General features: G+C 46.0%; 1 protein-coding gene across 2 annotated transcripts in view; it reads right to left on the bottom strand.

Moving 5' to 3' along the window:
* The window catches only part of LOC142244182 (perilipin-2-like), a 55,096-nt gene extending 53,313 nt beyond the window's left edge, over positions 1–1,783 (bottom strand). The window contains exons 1-2 of one of the 2 annotated variants that reach the window (XM_075316391.1): positions 1,730–1,783; positions 1,591–1,636 (exon numbers count right to left, since the gene is read on the bottom strand). In XM_075316391.1, the coding sequence (XP_075172506.1) occupies positions 1,591–1,620 (30 nt within the window). In that variant the 5' untranslated portion in view covers positions 1,621–1,636; positions 1,730–1,783. The remainder of the gene's footprint in view (positions 1–1,590; positions 1,637–1,729) is intronic. The other variant, XM_075316397.1, reaches the window with a different exon arrangement.
* Positions 1,784–22,530: the final 20,747 nt, after the last annotated feature.

Genomic DNA, 22,530 nt, shown 5'->3' with positions numbered 1-22,530 from the left:
GGCTCTGTGATAAGCCATTTGATAGATTTTATTCAACTTTAGGACCTGCATACCCAAGTAGACTGCTTAGAAGCAGTGACCCTACTAAGATGCCCTTTCACATGGCTAATAACCAGCCCATTCAGATAACAGACTGATGTTACACCCCCCCCCCTATTAAACCGAATAAGCCAGAGCTCATGCTTTATGAGATTTTTAAGCTGTGCTGCTGAAAACAGGTACACACCCCAAACATTCTCCAAAGACAGGCCATTAGAACAGGCATTTCAGGAGTACTTGGTTATGCCATAAACTAACAATTCTAGTGCAAGCATACACCAATTGTCTAAGTTAATTTTCTTTTATGGTTTAAATGTATTAAGTCTGTAAAAACTACTTTATGATAATCAGAAGGTACATCTTTAGCAATTAGGACTTCACTCCACAGCAGTACTGGCTCAATACAGATTCTGCCCTACAATACTCCAAGGGAATAGGTTAGAGTAAATAAATATATACAAGTTAACCAATAGAGGTCAAAACTATTGCATAATAGGATGCAGCAGACCCCCCCCCCCCTTGATAAAGTCAGCAACAGCTGCAAAGTACTGAACCCAGCCACTCACACATAATACATTAGTTAATGGAGGGTGGTCACCTAGTATTAGAATTAGTGAGACTTACTGCTCATTAATAAAGCTCCTACTATTACAATAGGTGGCCTGGACAGCACTATATGAGTGTACACCACATGGATAAGTATTGTAGTTTACAAGGACATTCAGGGATGGCTGCAACCTGCACAAGTGTAAGGAGTGCACAATGTAACTACAGTCTTCACTTATGCAGTAAGAAAAACCCATGGACACTGGCTTTGTAAAATAGGGTCTCCATCCCAGTGGGATGTACTTCTAGTGCTGGGCAGTCCACCTGATCTGGTAGTATGGGCACCAACAATAGGCTGTAAGCCAGACACTGCACCCGTGTGTGGCAGGCCCAATTCTAATACCCAGCAGCAATGCCCTCCAAGATCTGCTAGGTTGTGAGGGGCCTGTCATCTGTATGTTGCACCAGAGTTGACTATGCCCTTTATCATGGGGGTCTGCAGCACCCTACAGTGGTTTAGCTTACTGATCTGTATTTACAGTTACAGCTGCCTTTTCCCTCTGCTAGTTTTGAGATATGGTCAGTGAGTTTCCATTAGCTGCATAGATGTATAATGGACAATTTATATACACACACTTCTGTAGAGCCCATTACATCTCCAAAACCAGCCATAAAGTCAGTCACTGAAAGCAAACCGCACTGAAAGCTACATATCTGCAACATCCCCTGCCAGAAGTGGCCACTCCAACAGATCCTGTGCACCCGGGACAAGCACCAGCAGATGGCAGATACCAGAGAGCCAGTGCCTCGCACAGTGCATATACCAGGGAGACTGAGGAGCCACCTACTGCTGCACTAATAGTGAGGGGCTCAGACCCCACAGTAAGGGGCAGACTATAAGCTCCACTACATCTGCCCCCTCCATGCCCAATATATACCAGGGTGGAAACAGCAGCTCCTGACAGCACTATCACCCATTACACAGGACGGCATAGAGGGAATTACCTGTTGCTGCTGTTCCACCGTCTCAGCCATGTTAATAGGGAAATACCTATGAAGAGTAAAGCAGACGGTCAGCGCCGAGAAAGAGCAAACACCAGCACTCACCCCCTAAAAAGCAGCACGGGCTGAAGCCGCCACCCACCTGCTTCTCACTACAGCTACTGCCTGCCAGAGAGGAATGAGCGCTCCTCGGGCGTCTGCGCTCTTATAGGCGATTAACCACGCCCACCCGACTATGCGCGGTCTCCGGAGGCTTCCTGCAGTCAGCTGACTGGTGACGTCACAGTCTGCTCTCCTGACTGAGGGCGGCTGTGCACTGTGTGCAGGGGTCACGGTGTGACTGACAGTTGTGTAGTGAGGCCGGTAACGGGGGCGTGTTATGTGCTGGAGGAGCCTGTACACAGGGCAGTTATTGTGGGGATAGTGGGAGTGGGGTCTGGTGTAATGTATGTATCACTTCTCCCTGCACACAGGGCATTAGAGCCCATACACAGGGCAGTTATTGTGGGGATAGTGGGAGTGGGGTCTGGTGTAATGTATGTATCACTTCTCCCTGCACACAGGGCATTAGAGCCCATACACAGGGCAGTTATTGTGGGGATAGTGGGAGTGGGGTCTGGTGTAATGTGTGTATCACTTCTCCCTGCACACAGGGCATTAGAGCCCCATACACAGGGCAGTTATTGTGGGGATAGTGGGAGTGGGGTCTGGTGTAATGTATGTGTCACTTCTCCCTGCACACAGGGCATTAGAGCCCCATACACAGGGCAGTTATTGTGTGGAGAATTGGAGAGGGGTCTGGTGTAATGTATGTGTCACTTCTCCCTGCACACAGGGCATTAGAGCCCATACACAGGGCAGTTATTGTGGGGATAGTGGGAGTGGGGTCTGGTGTAATGTATGTATCACTTCTCCCTGCACACAGGGCATTAGAGCCCATACACAGGGCAGTTATTGTGGGGATAGTGGGAGTGGGGTCTGGTGTAATGTGTGTATCACTTCTCCCTGCACACAGGGCATTAGAGCCCCATACACAGGGCAGTTATTGTGGGGATAGTGGGAGTGGGGTCTGGTGTAATGTATGTGTCACTTCTCCCTGCACACAGGGCATTAGAGCCCCATACACAGGGCAGTTATTGTGTGGAGAATTGGAGAGGGGTCTGGTGTAATGTATGTGTCACTTCTCCCTGCACACAGGGCATTAGAGCCCATACACAGGGCAGTTATTGTGGGGAGAATGGGAGTGGGGTCTGGTGTAATGTATGTATCACTTCTCCCTGCACACAGGGCATTAGAGCCCATACACAGGGCAGTTATTGTGGGGAGAATGGGAGTGGGGTCTGGTGTAATGTATGTATCACTTCTCCCTGCACACAGGGCATTAGAGCCCATACACAGGGCAGTTATTGTGGGGATAGTGGGAGTGGGGTCTGGTGTAATGTATGTATCACTTCTCCCTGCACACAGGGCATTAGAGCCCCATACACATGGCAGTTATTGTTCCCACAGTGGGGATAATGGGAGTGGGGTCTGGTGTAATGTATGTATCACTTCTCCCTGCACACAGGGCATTAGAGCCCCATACTCAAGGCAGCTATTGTTCCCCACAGTGGGGATAATGGAAGTGGGTTCTGAGCCTGATGTAATGTTTGTGTGGCACCCCTGAGGCTTTTGTCGCCACAGAAGTACTGCACCTCATATAGAGGTTTGGTATCCCATCTCAGGGTAAGGAGGGGGTCATCCACTGGTTCACATGACACACACAGACAGACTCATCACAAAACGCCACTAAACCGTGGTTAGGGCCTAGTGCAGCTGGACTTGTATAGTGGTTAGCACTGTCTCTGAAACCAGCCTGAGGGTGGAGCTTAGTGGGTGAGGTGTCTGAGGTGAGTGGACGGATTTAAGTTTGACAGTGTCAGTCAGTTACTGGTGTGGTGAGGAGGCGACTGGAGAGTAGAGACTCAGGGGTCCTGCTCGATCCGGGTGACACAGAAGAAGGGGATCCTAGAGACACGGGTGTGCGGGAAGAACCCATGGGTTTGCTCCACAGAACACCGGGTGGAAGGATCTGGCCGCAAAAACGGAGACCCGGGCCCTAGACTAAAAGAAAACTATCGTACTCTTTAGTAACACCAGGGGCCTGGGTGGCTACAAGCATCCAGGGCCGAAAATCAGCACACAAATTCGCTGGAAAGGGGCCACAGAGGATCAGAGGGCCAAGCAGGCAGAAAACCCGTTGAATATCCGCAGCCCCGGAGGCGCGGGACACAAGGGTGAGAGTCAGTGCAGTAGAGACGACCAGGAAAGGCACATCTGAGGGGTGCACCGATATTGACCTCTGAGCTGTCCGGGATCGGCAGCCATCACGGTGGTCCCACCATACCGCAGGTGATTGCCAGCTTACTGTACACCTGTGGAACTGGTACCGTGAGTAAAGACTTTGGCTGCAACCCCCAGTGTCGTCTACGTCCTTCCCACGCCCTCTCATGATCCCCGGGACTCAAGCTCTACCTGTGGGGAGCAATATCACCTCAGCTGTGCCATGAACATGTATCACAATGACAGCAGCAGCAGCAGTACTAAAGACCTGAGAACTAGCAGCATAATTAACTTGTTGCCCAGGCACCTCCCTTAAGGGAATGTTGCCTTAAATACCTGAAACCTCTCATCTGACCAGAGAGGCACTCCAGGTAAGGGCACGCTGGCCCTTTAAGAAAAGGCATGGTCGCGTGTGCACCCTATGGGCATTCCCAGGAAGCCTGTGAGGTGTGTACAGGCCTCTGGAGACAATAGCATGATCCGAGGATGGAGTAGACACCAAAGGATGCCCATGCAGGGGAGAGAACTGATGTCTGCACCAGAGGAGGAGGGTAGGACAGCGCAGAGACACCAGTATGGGCGTTACAGTAGCCCCTTAGGCTTCTCCTTTTCCAGGAATCTTTTAAGAAGAAGAGAAGCATCAATATTCTCCCCTGGTTCCCATGACCTCTCCTCAGGACCAAACGCCTCCCAGTCCACCAAATAGTAGGCTTTACCACAGACCGTTTTAGCAGCAAGGATGGCCTTTACCTCAAAGGTGTCTTCATCACTGACCAGAGGAGGTGAAGTACCTAGATCCCTGTAGTAATGACTCAGGGTGACAGGTTTGAGGAGGGACAGAGAATGAGACACAGAATGAGCTGGGGATGCATAGGAAGGCCAGGAGCTTTCGCTTGTAGGACACCTTGTTAATCCGCTGGAGCACCTTGAAAGGACCGATAAAGCAGGGACCCAACTTGTAGGAAGGCACCATAAGACAGACGTATCTGGAAGAGAGCCATACCTTGTCTCCGGGCTTGAACGAAGGAGGATCTAGGCGTCTCTTGTTTGCATGCCTCTTCATACGGATGGAGGCCTGCTTCAGGGAAGACTTGGTCTCTGCCCAGATGTCGGAGGAAGTCTTGATGAGGGAATCAGTCTCAGGATTGACTCAGCGCCACTGAGATTCTGGATTGTTGTCCATATACTATCTGAAAAGGAGACTTGGCGGAGGACACACGTGATTGTTATAAGAGAATTCTGCTCAAGGAAGGTACTTGACCCAGTCACTGTGATGCTCTTTGACAAAGTGCTACAGGAAGTTTGTCAGGATCCGATTCACCCGTTCCACTTGGTTGTTGGACTGTGAATGGTAGGCCAACGAGAAAGCCAAGTTGACACGCAGCAGCTTGAAGGTGGCCCTCCAGAATTGCGTAGTAAACTGGAGGTCTCTGCATAATTTCGGGTTCCAATTATACCGAGGAGGAGCTGCAAAACAGAGTCTGGAGGCCGAAGCGGGACTGACCACCGGATCTGGAACTACAACCCAAGCGGGAGCCGGAGACATACTGACTTGCAGACTGTTCAGGTGGGTATCCTTTGAAAATGTAAAGGCCATCATCTGGGTCTGTGTGTCACATTGGCGGACAAGTTCCTGTTGACCTCTGGCCAATTAAGCAGCATTGACGCCAGCGGGATCCATGGCCTGGGCAAACTGTTATGCTTGTGGGGTGAACACGGTATTAGTGGACCGAAGTGCCATTCACTTGTCTGGAAGAGCAATCTGGACCAGCCACAGAGTCTTCACTACTGCCATCGGAGGCTGCAGCAGGTGCACACACTGGTGATCAGCCGGCAGAGGGCAGCCCCAGGGGATCTGCGGTACCTTGTCAGCTGGCGTCATGGATACTATACAGTCTCTGATATCATAATCAAAATTCTCTCATAAATACATGTGTCATGACAAACTAAATAAATCCAAAAATAGATTCACACCGCTGTGCATAACCCAAAAAGGCAAAGAGTGTAGACTATAACACATAATTCATTCTATAAAAACATTGTTTATTAAATTACAACAATAAAACCAATTGTGTGTGTGTATATATACAGTTAGGTCCAGAAATATTTGGACAGTGACACAATTTTCGCGAGTTGGGCTCTGCATGCCACGACATTGGATTTGAAATGAAACCTCTACAACAGAATTCAAGTGCAGATTGTAACGTTTAATTTGAAGGTTTGAACAAAAATATCTGATAGAAATTGTAGGAATTGTACACATTTCTTTACAAACACTCCACATTTTAGGAGGTCAAAAGTAATTGGACAAATAAACCAAACCCAAACAAAATATTTTTATTTTCAATATTTTGTTGTGAATCCTTTGGAGGCAATCACTGCCTTAAGTCTGGAACCCATGGACATCACCAAACGCTGGGTTTCCTCCTTCTTAATGCTTTGCCAGGCCTTTACAGCCGCAGCCTTCAGGTCTTGCTTGTTTGTGGGTCTTTCCGTCTTAAGTCTGGATTTGAGCAAGTGAAATGCATGCTCAATTGGGTTAAAATCTGGTGATTGACTTGGCCATTGCAGAATGTTCCACTTTTTTGCACTCATGAACTCCTGGGTAGCTTTGGCTGTATGCTTGGGGTCATTGTCCATCTATACTATGAAGCGCCGTCCGATCAACTTTGCGGCATTTGGCTGAATCTGGGCTGAAAGTATATCCCGGTACACTTCAGAATTCATCCGGCTACTCTTGTCTGCTGTTATGTCATCAATAAACACAAGTGACCCAATGCCATTGAAAGCCATGCATGCCCATGCCATCACGTTGCCTCCACCATGTTTTACAGAGGATGTGGTGTGCCTTGGATCATGTGCCGTTCCCTTTCTTCTCCAAACTTTTTTCTTCCCATCATTCTGGTACAGGTTGATCTTTGTCTCATCTGTCCATAGAATACTTTTCCAGAACTGAGATGGCTTCATGAGGTGTTTTTCAGCAAATTTAACTCTGGCCTGTCTATTTTTGGAATTGATGAATGGTTTGCATCTAGATGTGAACCCTTTGTATTTACTTTCATGGAGTCTTCTCTTTACTGTTGACTTAGAGACAGATACACCTACTTCACTGAGAGTGTTCTGGACTTCAGTTGATGTTGTGAATGGGTTCTTCTTCACCAAAGAAAGTATGCGGCGATCATCCACCACTGTTGTCATCCGTGGACGCCCAGGCCTTTTTGAGTTCCCAAGCTCACCAGTCAATTCCTTTTTTCTCAGAATGTACCCGACTGTTGATTTTGCTACTCCAAGCATGTCTGCTATCTCTCTGATGGATTTTTTCTTTTTTTTCAGCCTCAGGATGTTCTGCTTCACCTCAATTGAGAGTTCCGTAGACTGCATGTTGTCTGGTCACAGCAACAGCTTCCAAATGCAAAACCACACACCTGTAATCAACCCCAGACCTTTTAACTACTTCATTGATTACAGGTTAACGAGGGAGACGCCTTCAGAGTTAATTGCAGCCCTTAGAGTCCCTTGTCCAATTACTTTTGGTCCCTTGAAAAAGAGGAGGCTATGCATTACAGAACTATGATTCCTAAACCCTTTCTCCGATTTGGATGTGAAAACTCTCATATTGCAGCTGGGAGTATGCACTTTCAGCCCATATTATATATATAATTGTATTTCTGAACATGTTTTTGTAAACAGCTAAATTAACAAAACTTGTGTCAATGTCCAAATATTTCTGGACCTAACTGTATATATATACACCTCTTGCCTCCTCCCTGATGAAGATTTAATATAAGCAATATCGAAACGTACGTAGGTCTTCCTGAGGCTGCAGTGACTGGCGGACCTTTCCCCCTTACGTGGTTGGACTGGTAATGGGCTCTTGTTGCATTGTGCTTCATGTGTGTGGGCTCTGACTGGGGCTTTGAAACCTTATTATGGCTACAAACTTTACAGTGCTATGTACTTTATCGGCAGCATGACCTGAGAGTGCTCTAGGCAGTATATCTTTTTAGTGCCTTTGCACATATAAGCTTGTTATGCCTGATTCAGATACACTCTGTGGTCTTGTGACAATTATGGAATTTTTCAGTAATCTTGTCCAATGATGTGCTGTTACTGTTTTTCTTTGTGGCCTGTATGTACTAATACCCAGGTGTCCTTTCTGCACCATCAAGCACGTGCTGTCCATATGTTGTATGTATCAACAATCAAATTCATGTACCATGCCCTAATGTAGGGGACAACCGCCATTTATGTTTTTACATGTTTTTAATGACTGTTTGGATTCCCCCCACCTGTGTTTAATAAAAACTTGTTATCTCTTTGCACCTTAAAAACTCGTTTTCTCTTTTTCTAATATATATATATATATATAAAATATATTTATATTATTTTTTTATTTATTTATTTATTTTAAAAGAGAAAAGAAAATACCACCAGTGGGCGAGTAAACAGAACCAGTGTACAGAAAGAAAAAATCCAGAATCCCATTAAGGCTATATTCACGCAGGGCATTTTTGCACCATTTTTAGCATGTTTTTTTGCCTTAGTTTTATTCAAATCCATGCTATTGAAGCGCTGCCTGCACAGTCCTAGCAAAATCTATGATATTACAGAAATGTCATGCACACACAAACAAAACACCTGCGGTGTTTTCCTGACGGTTTTGTGAACCGCCCTGGTTTTTGCTGCATTATGCAAAGAATGAACATGTCCATTCTTTTTAGTGGTTTTGTCTTAGTTTTTCACCGTAGTGATGGGCTTATTGCAGATACCCTGGATCAGCGGGTTAATAAAAAACCCGGTTCTGGACCAGAGTTGATCCAGGGTATCTGGCCGGATGCCGGTCCCCGTATAAATCTATGGGGACCAGAATCCGGCACTTAAAAATGGTGGTGGAAAGGATAGGGGGATGGGAGCAGGCGTGCAATATTTACCGAATCACCGGTGTGGCTGCACGCTCCCACTCCTTCACTTCCTGTACATTACCTTCATTGCATATTCAATGCTTTCCCCCGCCCACTAACATCTGTAATTGATTGCAGTCAGCTACTCCCCCAGCCTGTGTGACAGCGTCTGCCTTTAACCAAACACAGTTTGGTCTGTGGGTCTAAAAATAAAAAATAAATAAAAAAATTGGGGTAGGGTCCCATGATACCTAGCACAGATAAAGCATACGGCTACAGGCTGGGCTGCAGACCCCAGCCGTACGCCTATCTTGGCTATGTATCAAAATAAGAGGGACCCCATGCTGCTTGTTTTTTTTTTTTTTTTGTTTTTTTTTATTTAATTCAATAATTATCCCCCTAATTTTGATACCCAGCCAAGATAATGCGTGTCTGATATTTAGTGACTATTCGGCGCAGGTCACAAAGAAAAAAAGAGCGTTCAGCGATGTCTGCACAAAGCTTTTCAGAAAGAAGATAAAATTTGCTTTGCAGTTCCCGGCCATCCTTAAAATCTTTGTCCCAGGAGGAGGTACAGAGACATTTATGGCCCCTGTTCAGGCAAGAAGTTATGTGGACAAGACTTTTGCAAAATCGGGGGGAGGACATAAAATAGCCCATACAGGGGCAAAATTGCTGATGTTTAATGTGGAGTGTTGATGCTGTTTGTAAAGGAGCGATGGGGGAGGGGGATTCGTATGGGGGTCTGGAGTTCATGTTGTGGGCCTGAAAGCGTTAACTCTACCATAACCCAGACACCCCCAGTCCCTCTCCATACCCCCTCTTTTCTTTTTTTTTCTTTTCTTCTTTCCCTGTCTTGCCCAACCCCTTTATTATCCCATCACCCAAACACACACCCCTCCCACACATAACTGCCCCCCTCTCCCTCCACAATCACACTCCACTCCCCCAACTACACTCCCCCACCCACAAACTACTACCACAAAATATTTTGAGGAGCGAAAGAGGGATCAGTAGGAGTCCCTACATATATGCGGAAAAAAAGTGAAGTCTGCAACTGTGTTTTCCTACAAGGGGTATAGGATAGCAGTGTTAGTTTGTTGGTTTAATTGACTTTTTTTTTTTGCACCACCAGAGAGAGACTCAGTGGACAGGTTTTAAGAAGGTTTCAGTTGAGATAGGATAAAAAGTAAGATTTCAAGTAGTATATAAGGATGCGAATTGTGTCATGGAACGTGAAAGGCTGCAGTCACCACACAAAAGACGTATGATATTGAGGCACTTAAAGAAGCTTAAAGTAGATATTGCCTTACTTCAGGAGACTCATTTGAAAATTCAGGATTTCACCAGAATGTGCAAAATGTGGGTGGGGGAAGTGATGGGATCCTCAGCCCAAAATAATAAAGCTGGTGTGTTAAAACTACATATGCAAGCAAATTGTAAGGTAATAACACAGGAAAATGATGGAGATGGGAGAGTACAAAAAGCTTTGCTTGATACCCCATGTGGACGACTCAAAATCTATAATATATATGCATCAAATGAGAGTAATAAGATTTTCTTCCAGGAGTTGGAGAGGCAGGTTTTGGAGGACCCTGAGAGGAACATAATAATAGGAGGGGATCTCAATACGGTAATCTACGTAAAAGAAGATAGGTCGGCCACAGGACACAAATGCATGGTAGCCAGGACATATGACAGGGTGCTGGATACGTTCACAGAACATACTAGCGTAATAGATGCTTGACGAAACTTACACCCAGCAGACCGAGAGTACACTCATTTCTCCCACGGCCATAACACATGGTCCAGGATGGATTATTTTCTACTAACACAGGGTCTACTCAACAAATTGAGGATGATCGATATAAAAGATCTGGTGATATCAGATCACGACCCATTACTCCTAGATCTAGAAGAAACCTACCCCAAGTTACAGACATACTGTGGAGATTCCCTTCACACTTAGCGCAAGATGAGAATTTCCAAAAACTGGTGAAAATGTGGTGGCAGGAATACACATGGGATAATAAGGAGCATGAGGAGAACTCACATTTATACTGGGACACAGCTAAGGCAGTAGTAAGGTGAAGAATAAGGGGATATGTGGAAAGCATTGCAAAATAAAACAGCTAAAGCATACACTGAAGCCAGCAGAAGGACCAGAGAAGCATACACAAACTACATAATCCATCTATTGGTAATAAGAACAAGTGGATAAAAGAGAAAGCAGAATTTGACTTGTGAGTGGACATGCCAGAGAGGATAAGAGGCCAGAGAATTGCATCACATTATTTTAGATTCAGGAACAAGGCAGGTTCGCTTCTGGCATGAATGGCAAAGGGAATAACTCCTTTAACATCTACAGTATAACTCATTTGAGGGACCCATCTGGGGATAGTCACAATGACCCAAAGAAAGTCAATGACATATTTGGAGAATTCTAAAAAAAAACTGTATGAACAAGGGCCAGCAAATGACACAGAAGGAGGCAACTTCCTAAACAATCTGTCATTACCCACAATTACGGAATCGGACAGGGAGATGTTAAATGCCTCAATAAAAGAAGAGGAAGTGAGAACAGTTGTGAAAAACCTTAAAAATAACAAGGCCCCAGTCCCCAATGGAATGACGGGGGAATTTTATAAAATACTACAGGAAGATGTTATGTCCACTTTTGTAAAAGTTTTCAACCACACCCTCCAAAATAAAATCCTACTACAGTCTGGCCATATGGCGTATATAAAGGTGATACATAAACAAGGAAAAGACCCCTCGGACCCTTCTTCATACAGGCCCATATCGCTGATAAATCAAGACATTAAAACAATCTCTAAAATCCCGGCAGACCGGCTAGCATTGATCCTCCCATCGATAGGGGGACCACATCAAGTGGGGTTCATTAGAAATAGGTCAGCAGTGTTCAACATTCGCACAGTATTGACGGTACTAAATGGAACAAAAAGACCGGGCGTGATAAAGGGGGAACACTGCGTTGTTGGCCTTAGATGCTGAAAAGGCCTTTGACAACGTAAATTGGCATTGGTTAGGGCTAGTATTGGATAAATTTGGTATAATGGGTACTCTCTGAACTATATGGAGGCACTTTATGCTATGCCTCAAGCTAGAATTTCAACAATGGGCTGTCAAAACCTTTTCAACTACAGAAGGGGAGTAGGCAGGGGTGCCCCCTGTCCCCTCTTCTGTTTGACTCAGCCCTTGAACCACTAGCCCAATACTTAATAAAATCAGAAGATTTCTCAGGAATCAAGGTTGGGAATAGAGAGCTAAAACTAACCTGCTTTGCAGATGATATGCTTTTATTTATGTCAGACCCAGAAAACCAACTAAAGAACATAATAGACAAACTGGGATACTTTGGCTCCATCTCAGGCTACAGGATAAACATTAGTAAATGTCAGATTCTATATTTGACACCCTTGGGAAACAAGCAAGGTGAGGGAATAGAAGTAGCCATAGCCCCCCACTACATCACTTTTTTAGGAATTAAATAGGCAGAGACTCAATGTCATTATATAGACTTAACTATCCACACGTATTTGAAAAAATAACTAAAGAGCTAGATAGGTGAAAAAATCTTTCCCTGTCCCTGTTTGGCAGAGCACATCTGATAAAGATGTTAAGCTTCTCCCGTTTGCGCTATCCATTACAAACTATTCCCTTACTGCTGAAACACACCAATATCAACAAGTTGCAAAAAGCGTTTTTGAAATTTTTATGGCAGGGAAAGAGACCAAGAGTAGCCTACTCAAAGCTGTCTCTACAGAAAAAAAGATGGTGGGGTACAAATACCCATTATTAGATTGTACAACTTAGCGGCGCTTGCCAGGCATATAAAAGACTGGATCAATGGGACAACCTTTTTTTTTAACGTTCAGCTGGAGAGGGAGCTAACAAGCCCTTTTAACTTGGTAGCAGTATTACATATGAAGCTAGATAAAATGCCAACGTATGTGAAACAGAGCTGTTTAATAAAAGACATGGTGGGGGCCTGGAGAGCACTGAGAAAATTGACTCCCTTATTGTCTTTCAAAATTTACCCTGCTGTGGGAGGATCCAAATTTTATTCAAGGGTCTCAAAACAAATTATTTCAAGGATGGAAGCAGAGGGGGATATGGAGGTTGGGTGATTTACTGAAAATGGAGGAGGGGAGAGTTCTGAGCTGGGTGGAGGTATTGGGAAAATTTAACTTGGAAAATCACCATTACCTACAATATTTACAAATAACAAGACATTACACATCAGTGGTAAAAGAGGTTGGGAAGGCTGAGAAGAAGGGGAGTTTTGATGTATTGATTGGTCAGGGAGCGGGACTTGAATACCTTTCGATCATATACCGATTGTGAGATCAAATACAGAGCCCCTGGAGATAGCAAATATTTAAAACATGGGAGACTGCTCTAGGCGATCCGGACATCTATGATAAAATTCTAAGGGGGTTGGAATCTGTTAAGAAAGTAATGATCCGGGAAATCCATCACCTATAACATCAGGACGGCTATTGGGGCTATCTCTTATAGCAGGAAGCATAGATGTACCAAACATATAGTAGTTAGCCTTGATGCGGACAAGGCCTTCGACAGGGTCTCTTGGGCCTATTTACATAATCTTTTGGCATGTCGTCAGGCGTGATCCTGGTTTTGCGAAGCAGTCAAGATGATATACACAGAACCCAAAATCAAACTATCTATAAATAATACATTCTCTGAGCCATTTGAGGTACAGAGGGGAACGAGGCAGGGGTGTCCCTTGTCACCTTTATTGTTTAATTTGGCTCTGGACCCAATGTTGAGGACCCTACATAATTTAGCAATATTTCAGGGCATGAGAGTCGGTGGGACAACAATTAAACTTTTGGCTTTTGCCGATGATATTTTATTGTTTATTGCCAATCCCTCTCAAGCGATTCCAGAGATAATGAACACATTGAATAATTTTGGAAAGGCCTTTCAAATTAATTATAAGCCTCTTATAAATTCATTGATACATCTACTCCAATCTTGGAAACATCTGAAAATATCCTTTTCGGGCCGATGTCACTTAATTAAAATGGTAGCATTCCCCAAAATAATGTTCTTATTTCAGACTCTCCCGTTGCTTCTATGCAAATCAGATATTAAGCTACTAAATTCATCCTTTGGAAAATTCATTTGGGGGCACAAGGGGCGTACGAGGATCAGCTTAATCAAGCTTCAATTACCAAAAGGGGCAGGGGGCATAAATCTTCCAGATCTGGGCAGATATAATCTAGCAGCAAATTTGAGATATGTGGTGGACTGGGTGCGAGGAGTATCTCACTTTGCCAATGTACAATTGGAACAACAGCTATGTTCACAAGTCTCGTTAACAGCATTGCTGCATTTAAGAAACGAGGAAATACCAAGTGAGGGTGGGGATCATCCAACACTATGGCATACTATACAAACGTGGAGGAAGGTGAGAAAACTTGGTAAAATTAACACTTCAAGTTCCCCATTTCAACCCTTTATTGGAAATCCGAGATTCCTCCAGGGTCGCCCTCCGAGGATTTATGAAACATTGTCAATGCAGGGTTGTGCTTATGCTGCAGATCTAATGGAGCCTGATTGGTCGTTGCTTTCTTACGAGAAGGCGGCACACCGATTTCCAGCCTTTGTAGGTCAGCCTTTTCTTTTTCTTCAGGCGCGTAGCTTGGCACAAAAATATCTTGTTGACAAGCCAAAGGGAGATCTTGGAGGAAGTGTGGATAACTTTCTTAGGAGGGCAAGAAGCCAGGCGTCCTCGACTAGTCAGGTTTATTCAATGTTGCGTACAGTTTGGAAATGGGAGGGGAAAAACAACGGGTCCAGCAAAATGGAAGGTAGACATGCCAGAGTTCGAGGTAAAGGATTTTTTACAAGCCACGCTGTTGCAACGCAAATTTCTCTCGTCCAGTAGCTACACAGATATGGCCTTGATGATTCTACATAGAGCATACATTACTCCAAAAATTCAATAAAAAATGGACACAAATGCCTTATACTCTTGTCCTAAATGTGGCATGAGAGACACTGACATGTTTCACCACTTATGGGACTGTGTTCAGATACAGGGAGTATGGAGAAGCGTTCACTCAGTCTTACAAAATACATACAATATTCAGTTTGCTCTGACACCACAGTGGGCGATTTTTAACATGTTGGAGGAGGCTCAACAAAGTCTTCCGAGAGGTACCAGGGCAATGTTAACTATTTGGGCCTCGGCCACTAGGAAAAGTATCCTACATCTCTGGGTAAATCCTGAAGCACCCTCTCTAGCGTTTATCCAAACAAAACTAATGTTCATATTCAAAATGGACTGGCTGGATGCACTGTCGAATAAGGAGAAGTTGACTAAGCGTTTCTTTGAAACATGGTCTTTATTTATACCTAACTTGGCTACAGTGCTTAAGGATAGACTTAAATCTCAGTTTGGACAGACCTCTTGGTGCCTTCTTGAACTGCTCAATGGACACATACCAATTACAGAAGTTACCATTTTAAGTTGCTTCTGGTCGCACGCAGAGTGGGGGGAGGGGTGGGCGGGACTGTTTTGATTATAATGTCATCAATGGAATGCTCTTTGTATAAGAGCAGATTGTAAAAGAAATTCGGTTAAAATTCAATAAAAAGATGTTTAAAAAAAAAAGAAAGTAATGATCAATGAACAATAGAGGGAGATGCAATTCAAGCTAGTACACAACGCAATTTACGCCTTTAATATACCACATAGCAGCTCACCAGTGCATGTCTTGGACCATTGCTGTAAGTGCGGACTCCATAAAGCAAAATTGTTTCACTGCATATGGGAATGCCCACAGGTGAGGGGGGTATAAGAGGAAGTGGTGGCGTACATATTGAGGATTTAGAAAGTAGTTATACCTGTCACCCCTCAGGCCTGTTTGTTTCACTGTATAGAGGCCCCTACGAAAACTGACAGAGTAAGTGCTCACATTCCAGGTGTAATACACGCAGTATTGCTAGTAGTTAAGAAATGCCTACTTAGGAATTGGCTGATAAGACAGACTCCGAGAAATACAGAAATAGTTGATACCCTAAAAGCAATAATGATGTACGACAAACTGGATTTGGAGAAACATAAGGAGAAGTCCACTAAAAGATTCTTCAAAAAGTAGAGAACATTTATTGAGCAAAGCTTCACACAGACGGAAATCACCCAGTTAATTAAAACATTTGAACACACGGCTTGGTATTGTTTGGAAGACATTGCAGGAACACTAGCGACGCTAAAGATAGGGCGCATCCAAAGGACCAACTGAATTGAACAAATATGTTAGGGGCACTTTGCACACTACGACATCGCAGGTGCGATGTCGGTGGGGTCATGTCGAAAGTGACGCACTTCCGGCGTCGCTCTCGACATCGTAGTGTGTAAAGCCTAGATGATACGATTAACGAGCGCAAAATCATCGTAATCGTATCATCAGTGTAGCGTCGGTCATTTCCATAATTTGGAAATGACCGATGTTACGATGTTGTTCCTCGTTCCTGCGGCAGCACACATCGCTGTGTGTGAAGCCGCAGGAGCGAGGAACATCTCCTACCTGCATCCTGCGGCTTACGCCAGCTATGCAGAAGGAAGGAGGTGGGCAGGATGTTTACGTCCCGCTCATTTCCGCCCCTCCGCTACTATTGGCCGCCTGCCATGTGACGTCGCTATGACGCCGCACGACCCACCCCCTTAATAAGGAGGCGGTTCGCCGGCCAGAGTGATGTCGCAGGGCAGGTGAGTGCATGTGAAGCTGGCGTAGCGATAATGTTCGCTACGGCAGCTATCACTAGATATTGCAGCTGCGACGGGGGCGTGGAATATCGCGCTCGGCATCGCAAGCATCAGCTTGCGATGTTGTAGTGTGCAAAGTGCCCCTTAGTTTGTTAAGTTAAAGAAAATTATTGTTAAGATAATTCTATGGAGATGAAATTGTTGTGACAATGAAAAAGAAAATGATGTAACAGAAGCATTATACAATCCGGAGAAATTTTATGGCATGTAACAACATGTTCTCTTGTTGATGATATGTGCTTGCTGACATCAAATAAAATATGTTTAAAAAAAAGTCTAGGGGCACCAGCAGTAACGGGAGAACCAGGGACCGGAATGGAACACCGACCCTACAGGGTTCACACTGCTCACCATATGGGCCAGAGACAAACAGGAGGGGGCCCCCAAACGCTCCAAGCCACGGGGACCCACCAACTTCAGAAAGGTGCAGGGGAAGGAAGCCACCAGGTCATCAACCCGGCACTGGGACTAAAGCTGGGTTCACACATAGCGACAGCGACAACGACATCGCTGTTACGTCACCATTTTCTGTGACGTAACAGCGACCTTGTAAGTCGCTGTTATGATCGCTGCTTAGCTGTAAAACACAGCGACGCAGCAGCGATCATAACGTCGCTACATGTGCAGAGAGCAGGGAGCCGCGCACACTGCTTAGCGCTGGCTCCTTGCTCTCCTAGCTACAGTACACATCGGGTTAATTAACCCGATGTGTACTGCAGCTACATGTCACAGTGCAGAGAGCAGGGAGCCGCGCACACTGCTTAGCGCTGGCTCCTTGCTCTCCTAGCTACAGTACACATAGGGTTAATTACCCGATGCGTACTGCAGCTACATGTGCACAGAGCAGGAGCCGGCACTAGCAGCAAGAGCGGCGGAGGCTGGTAACGAAGATAAATATCGGGTAACCAGGGAAAGGTCTTCCCTTGGTTACCCGATGTTTACAGTGGTTACAGCTTTCCGCAGCTGCCAGACGCCGGCTCCTGCTCCCTGCTCGCTTCATTTCGTCGCTCTCTTGGTGTTACACACAGCGATGTGTGCTTCACAGCGGGAGAGCGACGACAAAAAAATGAAGCAGGACATTCAGCAACGAGCAACGACCTCACAGCAGGGGCCAGCTCGTTGCTGGATGTCACACACATCGTCATTTTCTGTGACGTTGCAGCGACGTCCCGTCGCTGTCGCTGTGTGTGACACCACCTTAAGGGAACCAGAGTTGAATACCAGCCTTCCTCCTGATACCAATTACCATCTACTGTGAGTAAAGAGAACCAGTTACACAGCAACCCCTCGTGTGGCCTACTTTTCTTTCCGTGCCTAACTCTATCACCTATCCTCTAAGGCCCCGGCCCTACTTGCGGAGGGCCCAACATCCAAGCTGTCATCATATCAGCCCCAGCGGAAAGACTGTGCAGTGGCTGTTCCATCATCATAACCGCAACCCGCAAGTGGCGTCAGGACATAAACTTTATTAACTATTCCCCTGTATATAAACTCCTTTTTAAAGCGACCCCAGGGTTAGGGAACCGGGCAACGGCCACTCAGTGACACATCCCAGTAGTATACTGCCCGGGACCAAGTACTCCATAGCCCTGGGCAGCACAGCTTTCTTGGTGTCACGAACAGGATTGGACTGGACCCGTTAAAACGGATGACGTGTGCCTTATGGACTGTTTTGTGACTTGTGCAACTGTCGCCATTTTGTGTGAAAAAGTAACTGCGCCATGACTGTGGAGAAAAGCGTGCAAACACAAACTCCGCCCCCTAGGAGTGTGCAACGTGTAAAGCGAAACTGGAAGCAGGAAGACTGGGAACCCTGCAGTAGTATGCTCCCAGACTCACCAGGAGAATGTTGACTCCAAGTGACCGGGAGAAAAAACCAGGTCGCTCCGGGGCCTGGACGGCAGAGAGGCTAGAGGGGGAGGTCCAGCGGCTGTGCTAGACGAAGCGGGCACAGCAGCTTTGGCAGATTGCGGAATGGCAGATGGAGATGATAAAGGAGGTGGCCGCCATACGGGCCCACGAGCATCGGGCGCCGATGGCAGAGACGGCACCAGGACTCCCAGACCACTGCAGTCCGCATGCTAGCACTCTTCGTCAATCGGACTGCACCGCCGCCCGGCCAGACCAGACCAGGTCGCACAACCTTACCCAGCCGAGAAGGACCAGGTCGCCCCGTCTCCTGACCTAGCTGTGACCAATCGAGCCACACCTTCACCGGGAGCCACGGAGGAGGACGTTGCCGCTGACGACATCCAGGTACCATCCCAAGCTGCTGTCGGGGACCTGGCAGCAGGCCTGCCACTAGGAATTTCAGGGCCCCATACTGGCAAAATTTTTGGGCCCCCTTGAGAGTCCGCCCAGGCTCCACCCCACCCTCCACCCCTCAAACCTTCCACACTCTTAACGTCAAGCTTGGAAAAATGTGTATGCATATATATTTTATAAAGCTGAGTGTATGTATGTATGTATGTATGTATGTGTGTATGTATATATGTGTATGTGTATGTCCACTAAAGGAATCCACACGTCACATTTACAATCACAAAATTTTGCACAGACACCCCATGTGACTCAGGGAACGTTATAGACTATTGTTATGAGTGGAAAATTTAACCCTGCGCTTTACAGTTACTCTCCAAAAAACCTGCTTCCATTAAAGTCAATGGAGCTGGAAGCTACAGGTTATTAATAGGAGCTATGATTGGTTGCTATAGGCAACAAAGGATATTCTTATTATAAGAAGCTTATGTGTGAGGTGATATGATATCAGTGGAGAGACAGATATCAAGAGAGACAAACAGGGAAAGAGAGACAGAGAAAGACAGGAAAAGAAAGACAGAGAATGACAGGGAAAGAGACAGAGACAGACAATCACGAAATTTTGAAAAGATGCCTCATGTGACTCAGGGAACGTCATAGACTTTTATTTTGAGTGGAAAATGTAACCCTGCAGTTTACAGTTACTCTACAAAAAACCTGCCTCTATTAAAGTCAATGGAGCTGGGAGCTACAGGTTAGTAATAGGAGCTGTGATTGGTTGCTATAGGCAACAAAGGATATTCTTATTATAAGAAGCTTATGTGTGAGGTGATATGATATCAGTGGAGAGACAGATATCAAGAGAGACAAACAGGGAAAGAGAGACAGAGAAAGACAGGAAAAGAAAGACAGAGAATGACAGGGAAAGAGACAGAGACAGACAATCACAAAATTTTGAAAAGATGCCTCATGTGACTCAGGGAACGTCATAGACTTTTATTTTGAGTGGAAAATGTAACCCTGCAGTTTACAGTTACTCTACAAAAAACCTGCCTCTATTAAAGTCAATGGAGCTGGGAGCTACAGGTTAGTAATAGGAGCTGTGATTGGTTGCTATAGGCAATGAAGGATATTCTTAGTATAATAAGCTTATGTGTGAGGTAATAGGATATCAGTGGAGAGACAGATATCAAGAGAGACAGAGAGAGAGAGAAAGAAGCAGACAGACAGGGAAAGAGACAGAAACAGACAGGGAAAGAGACAGAGACAGACAGGGAGAGAGACAGACAGACAGAAAGAGACAGACAGAGAACGAGACAGACAGGGAAAGAGACAGAGAGAGAGACAGATACAGACAGCCAGGGAAAGAGACAAACAGACTGAGGCAGACAGGGAAAGAGGCAGACAGGGAAAGAGGCAGACAGGGAAAAAGGCAGACAGGAAAAAAGGCAGACAGGGAAAAAGGCTGACGTAAAGAGACAGAGACAAACACAGAGATCGACACAGAGACAGACACACAGGGAAAGAAACGGACTGGGATAAACAGGAGAAAAGACAGACAGGGAAAAAGACAGAGAGACAGAGACAGACACACAGAGACAGATACACAGAAACCAGGGACCGGAATGGAACACCGACCCTAAAGGATTCACACTGCCTGCTGTACGGACCAGAGACTGAGAGACAAACAGGAGGGGACACCCAGACGCTGCAAGGCACGGGGACCCACCAACTTGAGAAAAGTGCAGGGGAAAGAAGCCACCAGGTCATCAACCCGGCACTGGGACTAAGGGAAGCAGAGGTGAATACCAGCCTTCCTCCGGGTACCAGTTACCATCTACTGTGAGTAAAGAGAACCAGTTACACAGCAACCCCTCGTGTGGCCTACCTTTCTTTCCGCGCCTAACTCTATCACCTACCCCCTGGGGCCCCGGCCCTACTTGCGGAGGGCCCAACATCCAGACTGCCATCACATCAGCTCCAGCGGAAAGACTGTGCAGCGGCGGTTCCATCACCATAACTGCAACCCACAAGTGGCATCACAACATAAACTTTGTTAACTCTTCCCCTGTATATAAATCCCTTTTAAAAGTGACCCCCAGGGTCACGGAACCGGGCAATGGGCAATGGCCAATCCAGTGACACATCCTAGTAGTCCACTGCCCGGGACCGAGTACCACATAGCCCTGGGTGGCACAGTCACTTTGTGGAAAATAAATATCTAAATTTGGGAGCAGCTGCTGCCCCTACAGTGCTAAATATGTCCATATCATGGTGCTGCAGCAGAGAAGAAGCATGATTGAGGAAGATTGGTCACCTGCGTATAAACATATGGAGACATTTAACAGCGGCAACGTCACAACAGCCATCTTTGATCCTGGGACCGCTGAGTGCACTGAACATCTCTCCTCTGCCAAACATTGGGAAGTGGGTAATTACTTGTTACAACTAGTGACTGTGCTGTATTGGATTTGGGGTATAGCAGCAATTCTAAGGCGGGCTTTGCACACTACGACATCGCAGGTGCGATGTCGGTGGGGTCAAATTGAAATGACATACTTCTGGCATCGCATGCGACATCGTAGTGTGTAAAGGTTCGATGATACGATTAACGAGCACAAAAGCGTCGTAATCGTATCATCGGTGCAGCGTCGGCCTAATCCATAATTACGCTGACGCGACGGTCCGATGTTGTTCCTCGCTCCTGCGGCAGCACACATCGCTGTGTGTGAAGTCGCAGGAGCGAGGAACATCTCCTACCGGCGTCACCACGGCTTCCGTAGGATATGCGGAAGGAAGGAGGTGGGCGGGATATTTACATCCTGCTCATCTCCGCCCCTCCGCTCCTATTGGCCGCCTGCCGTGTGACGTTGCAGTGACGCCGCACGACCCGCCCCCTTAATACGCCAGCTATCACAAGATATCGCACCTGCGACAGGGGCGGGGACTATCGCGTGCGACATCGCAGCATCGGCTTGCGATGTCGCAACGTGCAAAGCCCGCCTTGGACTTCTAGCATGTCTAGTTAAGGTAAACCAGGTTACCCACAACATTTATGATACTTGCCAATTCTCCTGGGATTTATAAATGTCTTTAATTTTTTACATTTTTTTTTTAGAATAGCTGGAATACACACACCTCCCCTCATACATGTGATTGTCTTGACATTTACAATGCGACCGCATTCACCTTCATTAAGATACGATCTTGCAGTTGTATAGAGCAATCTTTGGCTGAATGACATGTGTCTCCCTATAACCCCAGGCAAAATTTATAATGGAAAAAAATATAGTAGAATTAGTTTTCCCTTATTAGAAATGTAGTCTGCATTTGGCTGCTTTCACACATCCGGCTTTTGTCGTCAGGCACAATCCGGCGCTTGCTGGATAAAACGGATCCGACGCCGGATGCGTTTTTATCCTCATTGATTTTCATTAGCGCCGGATTGTGGCTGATGCCCCTGCGTTTCATCTGGCGTGCGCCAGATCCGGCAAAATATCTGGGTTTGGCTGCCGGAAAGGCCGCACAAGGGAACGTTTTCTAACACCGGCAAAAAAACGCACCGTGCCGGGTCTGGCTCTATGCGGCGTGTTGTAAAATGAAAGTCTATGGGCTCCGGATCCCTCGTAATGCGGCAAA

This window comes from Anomaloglossus baeobatrachus, chromosome 1 (genome assembly GCF_048569485.1).
Source record: "Anomaloglossus baeobatrachus isolate aAnoBae1 chromosome 1, aAnoBae1.hap1, whole genome shotgun sequence".
Taxonomy (NCBI): Eukaryota; Metazoa; Chordata; class Amphibia; order Anura; family Aromobatidae; genus Anomaloglossus; species Anomaloglossus baeobatrachus.
This window is presented reverse-complemented; position numbering and strand designations above follow the sequence as displayed.